Here is a 14,621-nt window from a genome sequence, read left to right as displayed (position 1 = left end):
CGAATTATGTGTAATTTTTTTCCTAGGAGATATCTAATTTTAATAATTGCTTTACATAGTCAATAATACCTGAATTGTAGCTATACCAAAACATTTGAAATGCTTCATGCATAATGTTCCTTATTAACAGTTGGAAGGAGGTATGATATTTGGCATATGTAGGCTTGAAACACAGCTCATTTTCACTGCCAGAATTTATTTTTGTTAAACTATTTCATGGAGTCTAAAAATAAAGATATGGTTGTAAAATTATAATAGCCTAGAATTAAAAGGATAAAATACTATTTGTGAGTCTTTGTTTTGCAAATATTTATCAGCGTTTAATATGTGCAATAATTCTATGAAAATAAAACCTGTTCATTATTTTTCCATTGATTCTTAATTTTTTATCTTACCTATTATTATACCAGTAGTAATGTCTTAATCGGCTCCAATACCGCCAACTCTATTTCTAAGTCTGAGTGAAGGGGTCGTTTTGTCTTCTGCTGTGTCCATCTAGCTGGTTGTCTGTTTAATTGTATCTGTGACTTTCCTTTGACCCACATACTATGGGTTTTCTGGGCCAACTTCATACTTGGTTGATTTGAAAGGCAAGTTTTTCTGATTGATGTAGGGTCTATGAACCTAAAAGAAAGTCGTGTTTGTTCATGAATTCAGTCAATCAATTTATCAGTTTTAATGAATGCCCCCCATGTGCTGTGATAGTTGCTTAGTGGTGAACAGAACTATCCCCTTTCTTGACCTCATGGAACTTAGAGTGAAGTATTGCAGACAGGCATTGAATGAGTCAACAAACAAGTCAGTACATAGTTATCAATTGTGTTAAGGAATACAATAAACTATTTTTTCTTGTTAAAGAGAATAAGGGGCTACTGTTAAAGAGAGGCATGTGTGTGGTGGGTCCTGCTATAGATTGGGTTGTCAGGGCTGCTGTCTGCTCTTTCTGTGGACTGTTATTTATTTGCCCTTCTAGGCTGTAAATGGTGATAGCAAGTTTTAGAAATTTAAATATGCACTTTTTTTTTTTTTAAAGATGTTGTGATGTGTTTCTTCGTCTATTTAAAGTTCAGTCTGTGTTCATTTGGACCTAGTATTTATCTTATTTCAAATTGTGGGATATGCATACATATGTACATGTTAAATTATTCACCACTAGGAAATTACATATAAATATATATATATATATATATATATATAATTTAATTGTAGTATATATGTAATTTTTAGAATAAAAACACAATTTCCTTTAGCAGTTGAATTTTTCAGAGAATTTGAGCAGAGGGATGGATGTAGGTTATCTTTCTATTTTTTAGTACTTCTGCCTTTTAATTTTGGCATTCACTCCCATTCATTTCTAATAATTGTGCAGTATGGAAACATTTGAGACACAGGGCAGAAGAAGAGAAAATATTTCCTGAGAGAGCATACTATTTGTATGGAGTATGTAAAGCCCCGTGACATAACAGACTTTCAGTGCTGACGGACACAGTGCAATCCCTTGAACTCCGCTGAGGCGTTTCTGAATTAATAGGCCCAGAACTTCTGAAAAAGCTCTGTCCATGCTTTCACCTGTGTGATGACTACAAACAATACTACAAACTGAGAATCGCAAAGGTATGCGTGACTAGGCTTTTCACAGTAAAAAATGTTCAGAACATCTGTAGTTTATAGAGGGCTCACAGAACAACCTGAATCCTCATCCCTTTACCTAGAGCTTTTTACACCTTCCAGTATGTTTAGACCTTCCCCTGGTTTGTAGAACCAATTCTTTTCCCAGCCAAGGAAGTCTAAGAATCCTTAATTGGATGGTTTGATGACTTAATAATACCAGATAGCTTCTACTACTTGTTCTTCTGTGATTGGTTACTCCGGTTCCATTCACTCCACTTCTTCTCTTTTCCTTTGGACAAGAATTTGCTCCAGTTATGGTCACCAGGTGCTGGGTTCCAGTCCCGTGCCCTGCCTGGTGTGCTCCGTCTGATAAGTATTTCATTGATTCTGTATTGGTGCTCTGCTTTCTGTAGTCAGACACTCCCCCACACACCTCAGGACTGAATCCAGCCCCTGAGACCCTGCTACTCTGCCTCTCTTATACAGACTATGTACTTATCTGTGGTGACACCAGTTGACTTTTTTGTGTTCTCCAATGCTGTGGTCTATGATCCATTGCTGGAATGTCTAGTTGCTCATCTCTGTGCCATCGTGACTTATGTCTTTCTCTATCTTCTCACTGGAAACTTTACTGATCAGCTACATCTTGGTCTTTGCTTTTGGCCAACACCAAATCTCACCCACGCTGGAGTACCTCATTGACATTTAATATTGTCTTGGCTATAAGTGGAATTCAAAAGCATTAGAATTCTTTGTGTCTGAATAAACATTTATTGAGCACCAGCTGTATATAAGGGAATGCTTTATGTTGTGACAAAGAGGCAAGTGAGACCTGATCCCAATTTCTAGAGTCACATAATCAGTTGAGAGAACAAAATTAGTACATGATACATGAAGGGTTAAAGTACATCCCCCATTGCCCTGCCTAGCATTATACATACACAGAGATAATTTTACTTAATTGTAGAACTTGCTCAGAGAGACCTAAGCATACCCATGCTTTTTTACTTCTGGATACACCTAAATTCATGAATTCATTAAACTTGCTTATTCAGTCTTCCTAAGGGTATTTGGTGAAATATTTTTGTTGCAAGGTTTGTTTCTTAAAATTTCTTGCATTTATTTTGTCCCTGTCTACTTCAGTGAACTTGATAAAAGTATTTCAAGTTATTATGCATGTTTTAGAAAGAATGAAGCCATTTGTTGATGGGGTTATCACTGTAGCAATTAGGAGAAAAAAAGACTTCTTTGAAATATTTGCGGAATTCTCTATTCATGGGATTCATGAAGCCAAATAATTTAAGAAGTGGCTTGGGTCACTTAATTAAATATTCTGTTTCTTTTTTTTTTTTTTTTTTTATTTTTTTATTTTTTTTTAAAGATTTTATTTATTTGACAGAGAGAGATTACAAGTAGGCAGAGAGAGAGAGAGAGAGAGAGGGAAGCAGGCTCCCCGCCGAGCAGAGAGCCCGACGCGGGACTCGATCCCAGGACCCTGAGATCACGACCCGAGCCGAAGGCAGCGGCCTAACCCACTGAGCCACCCAGGCGCCCAATATTCTGTTTCTTAAGAGATTAAAATTTTGGGGTTTGGGGCACCTGGTTGTTCAGTTGTTGAAGCATCTAACTCTTGATTTTGGCTTAAGTCATTATCTCAGGGTTGGGAGATACAGCCCCCAGCTGGGCTCCACACTGGGTGTGGAGCCTGCCTAAGATTCTGTCTCTCCCTCTCCCCATGTTCTTCCCCACTTCCCTCTCTAAAATAAATAAATAAATAAATTAATTAATTAATTTTGGGGTTTGACTCCCTTTTGTCTCCTATTCACTGTTTCTCCTTTGATTTTTTTAAAAAAAATATTTTATTTATTTATTTGGCAGAGGGATAGAGAGCATAAGTAGGCAGAGCGGGAGGCAGAAGGAGAAGGAGAAGCAGGCTCCCCCCTGAGATGTGGGGCTCGATCCCAGGACCCTGGGATCATGACCTGAGCTAAAGGCAGCCGCTTAACCGACTGAGCCACCCAGGCGTCCTCTCCTTTGATTTAAAAGTGAATGTGGGGACGCCTGGGTGGCTCAGTTGGTTAAGTGGCTGCCTTCAGCTCAGGTCATGATCCCAGGATCCTGGGATTGAGTCTCACATCGGAACTCCAGCCCAGTGGGGAGCCTGCTTCTCCCTCTGCCTGCTGCTCTCCCTGCTGTGCTCACTCTCACTCTTTTTCGCTCTCTGACAAATAAATAAATAAAATCTTTAAAAAAAAAGAAAGTGAATCTAAAGTTACTATTTCCTAAAGCAGTTGAAATCCCTTACCTTCCCCCATTGCTTTCTTTTTAAGCCTTTCATATATCTTTAGTAACTGCAAGTCTTTGTCCATTTCTAGATAATTCAGCATTATTGTCTCCCATTATTGTTTGCCTTCTTTGACTCCAACTTGTCTTTATTTGTATAAAATAAGTCTACCTTTCACTGTATAGGATTGGAACCTGATTGATAGTAAGTAGAGGGATTTTTTTTTCCAGTATTGCAAATTATTCTTTTGCTGTGAAGAGTTCATAATACAGTTCCTGTTAAGCTGTGAAGAGTTCATAATACAGTTCCTGTTAAATCATTGAAATACAGTGGTAAGAGTTGGTCATTATTGTTTCAGAACTTTCTTGTTGCTGATTTTGTCATTTTCTATCATATACTTTTTAATTTTAATTCAGTTGATTAACATATAATGTATTATTGGTTTCACAGATCACATACATTTTTAAATCCCTAAATACATGTTTTATTTTAATAGACAATTGTCATGTTTCTGTGTTTCAAGTTAGCTACAACTAAGCTGGTGTAATTTGCAGTGTTCTTTTCTAAGTTTTTAGTGCTGATAAAGATTAGAGAATTTCGAAGTGTGAACTCAAAATCTTTGAAAGTTGTTTTGACTTAAAATGATCTCCATATGATAAGGCTTTCAGTTGAAGAGGAATGGGCCTTGCTGAAATGCAGTTTTATTTCTCATCTCTCCCTTCATCTATATAGCTTGTCACTGTATCACAAAAGAAAACTCCCTATGGCTCATTCCTGAGCTTTGACCTGATAATATTGCATTTTTTTTTTCTCCTTGTGATGACTATTAATTTAACCTCAACAAAGCAGTGTTATTGAAGTAAGGAGCACATTACTCTAGTAGGAGTAAATGAATTACAATTTTTTTAAAATAGAAAGATAAAGAAACAGTTGAGGTATATTTTTATATAAATATTTTCCAGTCAGTTGCCAGTATTTCAATATGTTTTTCTACCTACTTCACGTAAATGAAATAGTCTTAACGATATCTACGCTCAGTATATTTTTCTGAGGTAGAAACTAAATTTACAGTTTTTAAATTCAGCAGTAACCAGGGCGCCTGAATGGCTCATTTGGTTAAGCGGCTGCCTGGGGCTCAGGTCATGATTTTGAGGTCTTGGGATGGAGCCCCAGATAGGGCTCCCTGCTCAGTGGGGAGCCTGCTTCTCCCTACCCCCTCTGGTCTCCCCCTTGTCCCTTCCCTGTTCATTTTTTCTCTCTCTCATAAATAAAAATAAATTAAAAAAAATTTTCAGCAATAACCATTTTAGACAGTTTTGTGGTTTTCCTTTGATTTTCCCTTATGTTTCCGAAAGCCATTATTATTATTATTATTATTATTATTTTAAAGGAAGCTTCATAAAGCTAATTTCATACTAGGTGGGTATCAGACATTCTGTTCCTTAAGAATTAGGATCAAAATCACTGGATATTTTTTGCACTAGTCTTTGAGGTGATGTATTACAATAAAAAGAATTTCCTTACAGAAACTCCTTACTGAGTTTCTCATTTAAAAGAAACATCTTTTTTTTCGCCGCCATCCTGCTGTGTGCTGCGCGCTGTTAATTGACCATGTCTTCTCACAAGACTTTCAGGATCAAGCGATTCCTGGCCAAGAAACAAAAGCAGAATCGTCCCATTCCCCAGTGGATTCGGATGAAAACTGGTAATAAAATCAGGTACAACTCCAAGAGGAGGCACTGGAGGAGAACCAAGCTGGGTCTCTAAGGCGTCCCACATCATGCGATGACACACCTAATTGGCACCACGTATTTAATTAAGCTACTTGAGGATCATGTGTTCTATTCCATCACCCTGTAAACACCTTTCTGCCTGGCCAATAGATACCATTTATCAGCGAAAGATTTTTCTGTTACTATAGCTCTGCACTAGTGGGTTGGTTTGGTAATAAACGTGAGGCCTTTGAGCTGTAAAAAAAAAAAAAAGAAACATCTTTGCAAACTACCAGCTTTACTGTAGAGATGTTTAAAACAGGTTCAACAGACATGCTTCTTAAAATTATTGGTGCACATGAATCAGTCAGGAGGGCAGTCCCCACTAGAGTGCAAAGTGGTAGTATTAATATGATGCTTTTTTTCTCCCTTTTTTGAAATGTACAATGACTTTAATTGAACCAGCAATATTAAGTAGTGGGTTATTTCTGTGAAGATTAATGATGGTTGTAGACCAGCTTAAGTGATACTTTTAGCAAGTTAGTTGCCTTGAGAGAATTCATTACAGTGTTAGTAAGAACAGTGGTTTGTGGGGAGTGGGAGGTGGAGGGGGCACTGAGAGACAGCAAAGATGGTAAGAACCACTTAATGTTTATTTATAATCAGTGATTATTAAGCAACTCCTGGATAATATTGGACCCACTTATGTCCTTTGAAAGTAACAGTGTAACTGTCTGCCTACTTAAGAATGCAGCCACATACCTTTACCACATTTGGGTTACTTTCTTTTTTGTCTTCTACTGTAATTATCTCCACAAGTGCCCAAATCTTCCATAATAATGTCTACATGCGAAAGATAGAAATGGTAAATCCTTTGTCATTAAATGATTCCTCAGGATGCCTTGAGTTTGCAGGCTGGTAGGGATTTCAGCATTCTGTTCCACTGTCTTCCAAATGCCTACTGAGAGAGCAGCACCTCTCTGACATCCTGAGGTGTGTGGGGGTGTGATTTATTGGTACTCAGAGTCTGCTGTCTGTGCATTTTATTCCGTCTTCTTGGGGAAGGCGGCCAGTGCAATTTCAAAACTGGAATAGTGATTATGGCTTTCTGATCTAGTGCTGCCTGTCGGGCATGTTAAAAAAGAAAGGCAGGGAAGTTTAATGCAAATCACGGTCTCTTTGAGGCAGGGTCATCTTGAGCTGTTTCACAGTGCAATAGCCTTTGGAGAAACTGTTTTTAGCGCTTGGAGTGCTTTCAGATGTTGTTTTGAAGAGACTTGATGCTTAGGGCCCAAAGTCCTTATGCAGGCCCAAGGACAAGAGGGAGCACGGAGTCTTCCTGTTGAGGTACACAGAGGCTGTCACTCCTTTGGCTAGAGTTCTCTGATCCTTGACATCAAAAGTATGCACATGTCAGATTTGCAGACAGCTGTTTTGTAGCCACATAACTGAATTTCAACTTCTGCATCTGTTGGAAAGTGTAAGATATCTCAGAGGGTTGTTGTGGGGATGAAGAAATAAAATGTGAACGCCCTAAAATCATGCTTCATACATGGTAGACAATAAATGTGCATTTATTTCCCCACCAAAGACAGATCACTGTGTCATGTGTACTCCATTGGTGGATGAAAATGAGGCACAGTGTGAATCTTTATACTGTGTTAGGGAAGAAATAGTTCATGCAGTCCCTGGCATCTTCATTTATCAATGTTCCTACACAACCAGCCTTGGTGAAGGTGTGGTGTTAGCAGAGAGTGGGCCTTGACTCTGTTCATGACACGCAAAAACATTCAGCAGTTCTTGGAGTGGACACTTGAATATTTGGTTGCTTTGTGAGTTAGTGAGAACATCACACCTAGGACAGAATGCAGTGTGGCTTGCTAATGTGGTCAAAAGGGGTGACAGATTGATGTGGTTGCTCCAGTGATAATCCAGAAGAGAGAAAACAGCTTATAAAATGGACTATACTGATGCCTTTAGAAGGCACAGGGAAGATTGTGGGTGTCATGTAAGGACGATACCATTCATTTCAAACCTCAGTAGCACATGTGATGTTAACTGGGGTGCTTAAATGGGTATAGTCTTCTCCTCCAGGTGAAGAAAGACCTGAGAAATAAATACCCTTGCGAATCTCTTCTTTCTTCAGGGCTGGAGGGTTGGGGTGGGGATAGCGGGGGTGGGGGAAATGGGTGGCGGGCCGGGTGGAGTTTGTCTTTTAGATTATCTGTAGCACAGGTGTTCTTAGATTCAAGTAAATCTAATCAGCTCTGGAAAGGACGAAAAGTGATGGGTCTGTAGTCCAGAGTTCAGTCTTCTAGAGTAGCCCTGTCCAATGTCAGTCACACATATTATTTTAAATTTTCCAGTAGGCACACTAAAAAGTTAAAAAAGTAATAAAAGTAAAAAAGGTGAAATTGATTCTGTTAATATTTTATTTAACTCAATATATGCTTAAAATATATCCTTTTAATATGCAAAAGCATAACAATTGAAATGTTATATATTCCCGCTTTTTAAGAAGAAAAGTCCTAAGAACCCAATGTGCCTTTTACATTGACAACATATTAACAAGCATTATTGAGTACTTAACAAGTGTCACTGTAAGCTCTTTATGATTTTGTTTTCTTTAAATTCAAGTTAATATACGGTGTAGCACTGGTTTCAGGAGTAGAATTTAGAGATTCATCACTTACATATAACACCCAGTGCTCATCACACGTGCCCTCCTTAATCCCCATCCCCCCACCACCTCCCCTCCAGCAAACCCTTGTCCGTAGTTAAGAGTCTCTTCTGTTAAGCTCTTTAAATGCATTACTGTGTTTAATCCTTTCAGTTACCTTAAATGGTAGATACTAGGATTATTCCTATTTTATAGATGAAGAAACTTGGGAATGAGAAGTTAAGGAATCTTCGTAAGATCACAGAGTATCTCATTGGCCCAGCTAGGGGAGTCTCAGACCATCCAGCTCCAGAATGGGTGATGTTAACCCTTAGCGTTTCATGCCTGTTAAATCTGTCCTTCAAGTTAGGAAACTGAATGGGTGGAAATTTGCCTTTGAAAAGAGGGATCAGCACTTGAAATTGACGTCATCCAAATTGGCATCTTGGACCGCAAAAGTCCAAATAGCTTATCAGAGTGGTGGTGTGGTGAGTGAGCTGCCATCACAAAATGTAGAACTGAGAATCCTGAGGGTTTCCTCTTCATTTTTCTGACTTTTCTTCCTCCTTGCAAAGGGTTTAGCACTCGTTGTTACCTCACTGGAACTGTGATTTTTCTTTTTTTTTTTCCTGATTTTTTTTTTTTTTCCCCCTCCAGGGTTGGTGGGTTGGGGATGGAGTATTCCAATTCTCCTGGGTGCTTTTGCTTTTCTGTCCCTCGTGCTACTGACCATGTAAACTGTGATAAAACCCCATTGTGGTCTTTGAATACTATTTAATTCCTTTGCATGTGCTTCACAGTTAACATTTAATGAGCTTAGGCAAGATGGCCTGGGCTCAGCATAAACCCCGTCCAGATCAGTTAGATGTGACTTTGGAGCTGGGTTTTATTGACATTTTACATGCCAAAGTTGGTTTGGGAAATTGCATGTTACCACATCCTTATTTCTGATTCTAATGGGGGAAGTTGACATTTGCCAGATTTTTAGCAACCACTGTTTTAACAAGACAGACTTCTGTCTTTGACACTGCTGTTTTCCCCAGCCTTGAGTTTTGACTGGTGAGGAGACATGCGATTCAACAACTATTGAATGAATGAATTTTGGTGCTTTCGGTTCTTTTTTTTGTTGTCGTTCTGTTTCATTGACTCTCATGTAGAAAACACAACTTCTCTCAAACTTACTTAACACAAAATAAAAATAAGAAAAAGGAAATAAAGAAAAAGGAAAGAGAGAGACAGGCAAGAGAAACATTAACTAAAGCATTACTAATAGTCCCCATATATAGAAGAACGTTAGCTATGGTGTGCTAGTTTTTCTTGAGTTCACTTTCTGCCCATATTTATTATAGAAATTTGAACATCTATGTATATACAAAGGTAGTATAAAATACCTGCATATGTTTTCTGAACCTCAGGAATTATACACATTTTGTCAATCTTAATTATCCTATTTTTCCCTGTTTCTGAAGAATTTTAAGTTAAGTCCTAGATATGATGTTATTTTACCTCAAAATTCTTCAGTGCGCATTTCTGAGAAGGACTAGTTTTAAAAAGTAATTATCATTTAATCATTACACCTAATATAATGAACAATATTTTCAAGAGTTAATATTAACAGCCAGTCCATATTTCTGGTGATCTCAAGAATGTGTTTTTATAGATGTTCCCTGCCTCTGCTCCAGTTTAGGACCTAAACAGACTTCACATTTTATAGTGATTGTTGGGATTCTTAAGTTTTTTAAATTTATTATTGTCCTTCACTCCCCTGCTGCTGTTGTTTCCCCCCCTCATGCCATTGACTTGTTGACACAATGAGCTCATTTGTATGTTCAGATGTGCCATATTGCTGTTGGCTTTCACATGGCGTACACTTTCCTTTCACTTGCTCCTCTATAACCTGTAAATTGGATATTCCATCTAGAGATGTGATTAGATTCAGGCGTGTTCATTTCTTTACTCCTTTGGCAAAAAGAACTCAGGGGGGACTCACTTTTACCTTCCTTCAATGAGGACGTGATGCCTGGCTGCCGCTCTTTGAGTGGATTTAGTCAAGATACGTAGGTTAGGAGCTCCCTGCTGTACTGATGTTAGGCTCAGTCACTGACCAATGGAATCAAATCAGATGTGCTACACATACCCTTGGGCCAGCCTTCTTGTATCTTTGCAGTCACCATCAGAAACACTTCCTTTGGTTTGTTGGCTCTTCAAATTGGGCCCCAGATTAAATATTTGTGGAGGGGCACCTGGGTAGCTCAGTGGGTTAAAGCCTCTGCCTTCGGCTCAGGGTCCTGGGATCAAGCCCTGCATCGGCTCTCTGCTCAGCGGGGAGCCTGCTTCCTCCCCTCTCTGCCTGGCTCTCTGCCTACTTGTGATCTCTGCCTGTCAAATAAATAAATAAACTTTTTAAAAAAATTTAAAAAATAAATGTGGAACAGGCTTAAATCTACTCCATAGTGAAGGACATGAGGTCAGATCAGACAGGCAGGCAACATTGCTTACAACTCTCACTCCCAACCTATCAACATCCTGGAGAATGAAAATGAATAAAAATTACTTTAAGCCGCTGAGTTATGGGGTTGTTTGTTATATAGCAATAGCTGACTGATGCACTCATAAAGAAAAAGTTGGAGACGTTTAAATTGTCTCTGCTTAAGGCAGTTATACTTCTAGTAAAATTTGTACCAGAAGCTATGAAAATATTTTAAAGTTTAGCATTTGAAGAGATTAAGTTTCATCTGACTGGAAAATTCATTTTTAAAATTTTCTTTAATTTTGTTTATTTTTTATTTATTTGATGGAGAGACAGAGATCACAAGTAGGCAGAAAGGCAGGCAGGCAGAGGGAGAGGAAGGGAAGCAGGCTTCCCAACAAGCAGAGAGCCAGATGCAGGGCTTGATCCCAGGACCCTGGGACCACAACCTGAGCCAAAGGCAGAGGCCTTAACCACTGAGCCATGGAAAATTCATTTATATGGAAAATATCCCAAAGCCACTACTTAACAGTGTGATACACAGTTCTTAAGAGTTGTATGTCCAGAAAAAGAGAACAAGCACTTTCTTTAAATAAAGTCTGCTTAGCGTAGCTGAACAGTTGTACCAGACCCTGAGTTAATACACTTTCATCAGGTTTCACACTGCTGACAAGCAGTAAGAAACAGTCACATGATGCTGTGGGCTGAGAAAATGTGTTCTTCACGTCCCACAAATAAACTGGTGCAGGAAATTTTAAGACCTGAATAATGAAAATGAAACAAAACTCTGGTTTTCTTAGAAATCCCCCCTTTCTGTCTGCGCAGAGTAAAGTAACAGATTCAGATAGAATGCCAAATTCCGGGGATATGACTTGCTACCATTTTATTCTGCCACTATTACTAAACATTTCCCATGTGTGGTAGGCTTTGCACGGGACATTTCACCATTGTCACTTCAAGTAATAACCTAAGAAATGTGTGTTATTACCATCTGCACTGTGGAAAATGAAAAGGCTAAACTGTAAAGGGCATAAGTAACTTGATAAAGCTGTAGAATTAGGAAGTGGTCAGGCAGTGATCTGAAGCCAAGCTGCCTTACTCCAAACCAGTGCTCTTACTCATATCCTATACCATAAAAAAATACTTCTCGTATCTCCATTTATTTAAAAAAAGATTTTTATTTATTTATTTGACAGACAGAGATCACCAGTAGGTAGAGAGGCAGGTGGGGTGGGGGTGGGGGTGGGGGGGGAAGCAGGCTTCCTGCTAAGCAGAGAGCTTGATGCAGGGCTCAATCCCAGGACCCTGGGACCATGACTGGAGCCAAAGGCAGAGGCTTAACCCACTAAGCTACCCAGGCGCCCCTCGTATCTCCATTTTGACATCAGAAATGACTATGTAGACATTACTACAGACCATCTTCCAGTCTTTTCTCCTCAAATGGAAGAGATCCAACATGGTCACATTTAAAGACATGCTTCATGGTCTCCCTCTTAACCCCCAAATGCTTACATGCAGTCCAGCTATCAGGATGCCCACAGAGCAATTTTAAACACCCTTCAAAAATCAAGCAAGCTTGGAGATTAAAAGTCCATACCTGATCAAAGATTGATGGGATATATGAAGAAGACACGTGTTGTGGGTGTGAGTTCTGTCACCAAGTTCTGACTTGATTCCGTTGGTCAAAGTAGGTCAGTTACTGAGCTAACATCAATGGAGCAGAGAAGTGTACCTCTTTTGTGAAAGTGGAGAGGGGAGAAGTTTGCCGAACAGTATCTAATTTATCCTAATAACCAGGGTAATGGTATGATTATCTAACGTGGTTTGATGTTATACACAGTTTTCATCTTTGAAAACTCTGCCATTAATCCTGCCTTTCAGCCTGCTTGCTCTGTATACAGATGACCAAGTTTTTTTACCCATGATGTTTAGGTAAGGGGAGATAAATTTTATTTGAGGATTTAAGGCCTCCTTCTAGAAAGTGAGGCATTTTCATGGCTATTTTGGATACTTGGTAATCTTTTTTCTTTACTTTTCTCTGCACAATTTGTCTCAGAAAGGATCTGTGGTATTACGAGGAATTTGACTTCCGGGAGTAAGGAGTTGACTCGGCATGTAAAGGTAAAACACTGGGAAATAGAGGTTAATTCAATTTGTTGTAGTAACTGGGTCATGTACTACACTAGTAACTCTAGAATTTCCAGATTCTAATCTTTTATCTTCGACCAACTCACAGAACTTCCAGGGTTAAGTTGCCTAATCTCTGGGTGCTTGTAAGTGAAACCGGTGGAGAGGATAGACGGGAAAGCCTGAGACAATTGTGGTGGTTTTCACTTACCAGATAAAATTATTTTCAAATACTTTAAAATTTTATTAATATAAAATTCTAATTCCCAATTCCTAATCATTCTACCTCAGGTGCACTGAAATTTACCTTAGTGCAATTGATGGGGAAAAGGTTTTTAAAAAAGATTAGTGTTGGGGTGCCTGGGTGGCTTAGTGGGTTAAGCCTCTGCCTTAGGCTCAGATTCCAGGGTCCTGGGATCAAGCCCTGAATCTGGCTCTCCCGGCTAGGGGCGGGGAGCCTGCCTTTCTGTTTACTTGTAATCTCTGTCAAATAAATAATAAAATCTTAAAAAAAAAAAAGATTAATGTTATGAACCTACTAAAGAATAGTACATTGTAAAAATTAGGAGATTTATTTTGGGGGATGTAATCAGTACTAATTATAATTAGTGCTAATTTGAAGTGTACTTAATCTACTCACAAAGCATGCCCAGTGGACTTTGAATTCACAATTTCCATAATGAACTGAAAGTAAGAAAGTGGCTTTTATTTAAGTATATTTCACAATAAATGCTATTTCCGTAATTCAAATTTATTTCTAAGTAAGTCACAAGAGTAGGATTTTTACCCTGTTTACGAAATTATGTATTTTCCAGATGCATGAAAGGCACTGTCCATCTCAGATAGTTGCTTTTGATATGAAGTGTCTTAGCAAGTCATGTGGTGGCTAGTATTTTTCTTTCCTTTCTCTCTCTCTCTCTTTTTTATACAGAGCCTTAAATGTAGTACAAAATGTAATGTAATCTAAGTAGGTGATAGAGGTGGGGTTGCCACTATCCCTAAGTGTCTTCCCATCTCCATTAGAGTGAAGTGTTTCATTTAACAATACATTCTCTGTAGGATTTTCCAGTTTCTTACAGGAAGAGAAAAAATTTTGCAATAAACTGCAATTGTGATGTTTGATTCAATGGGAAATGCCAGCCTGTTGATAGATTTCTAGTCGTATCATTTCCCAGTCTAGGGGGAAGAAAAGAGATTTCGTACCACAGAGCCCACCACCCTTATTTTTTTTCTACCCATTCTTCCTTTCCCTTTGACTTTCCTGTGGAATTATCAACTCTCTACCTGGAGTGTTTTTGATCCTTTAGATCACAGATGAAGGTGTAGTGGTGACTCTTATTTCTACTACTGATACTACTATAATTTATGAGAATTTCAGGGTCAAAAATTACTTCTTCGATATTATTATTATTATCATTTTTGGAGCCCAGTGCGGGGCTTGTACTCATGACCCTGAGATCCTGAGACTGAGAACTGAGCTGAAATCAAGAGTTGGACACTTAATCAACTGAGCGACTCAGGTACCCCAAACATTATGTATTAGAGATCATACAACGCATGGTTCCAGTAGCCTAGATTTCCTTTCACTCCAGTCATGAAATATGTTTTTTTTCAAAGTAGTTTTTCATGCATGGTTCACTATTTCATTACTGCTGCTATTATTGCTATTTATTTTCTTAAAAAAAATATTTTATTTATTTATTTGACAGAGATCACAAGTAGGCAGAGAGGCAGGCAGAGAGAAGGGAGGAAGCAGGC

General features: G+C 38.6%; 2 protein-coding genes across 4 annotated transcripts in view; both read left to right on the top strand.

The window, feature by feature from the left end:
• The window catches only part of DOCK4 (dedicator of cytokinesis 4), a 455,246-nt gene that overhangs the window by 107,235 nt on the left and 333,390 nt on the right, over positions 1–14,621 (top strand). The window lies entirely within an intron of this gene.
• Positions 5,453–5,861, top strand: LOC131829636 (large ribosomal subunit protein eL39). The gene has a single exon (XM_059171603.1). The coding sequence runs from the start codon at positions 5,507–5,509 to the stop codon at positions 5,660–5,662; it is 156 nt and encodes a 51-aa protein (XP_059027586.1). The 5' UTR covers positions 5,453–5,506; the 3' UTR covers positions 5,663–5,861.

The sequence above is a fragment of the Mustela lutreola genome, chromosome 4, assembly GCF_030435805.1.
Source record: "Mustela lutreola isolate mMusLut2 chromosome 4, mMusLut2.pri, whole genome shotgun sequence".
In the NCBI taxonomy this organism is placed as follows: Eukaryota; Metazoa; Chordata; class Mammalia; order Carnivora; family Mustelidae; genus Mustela; species Mustela lutreola.
The sequence above is the reverse complement of the archived record's forward strand: the minus strand, read 5'-3'. Positions and strand labels throughout refer to the sequence as shown.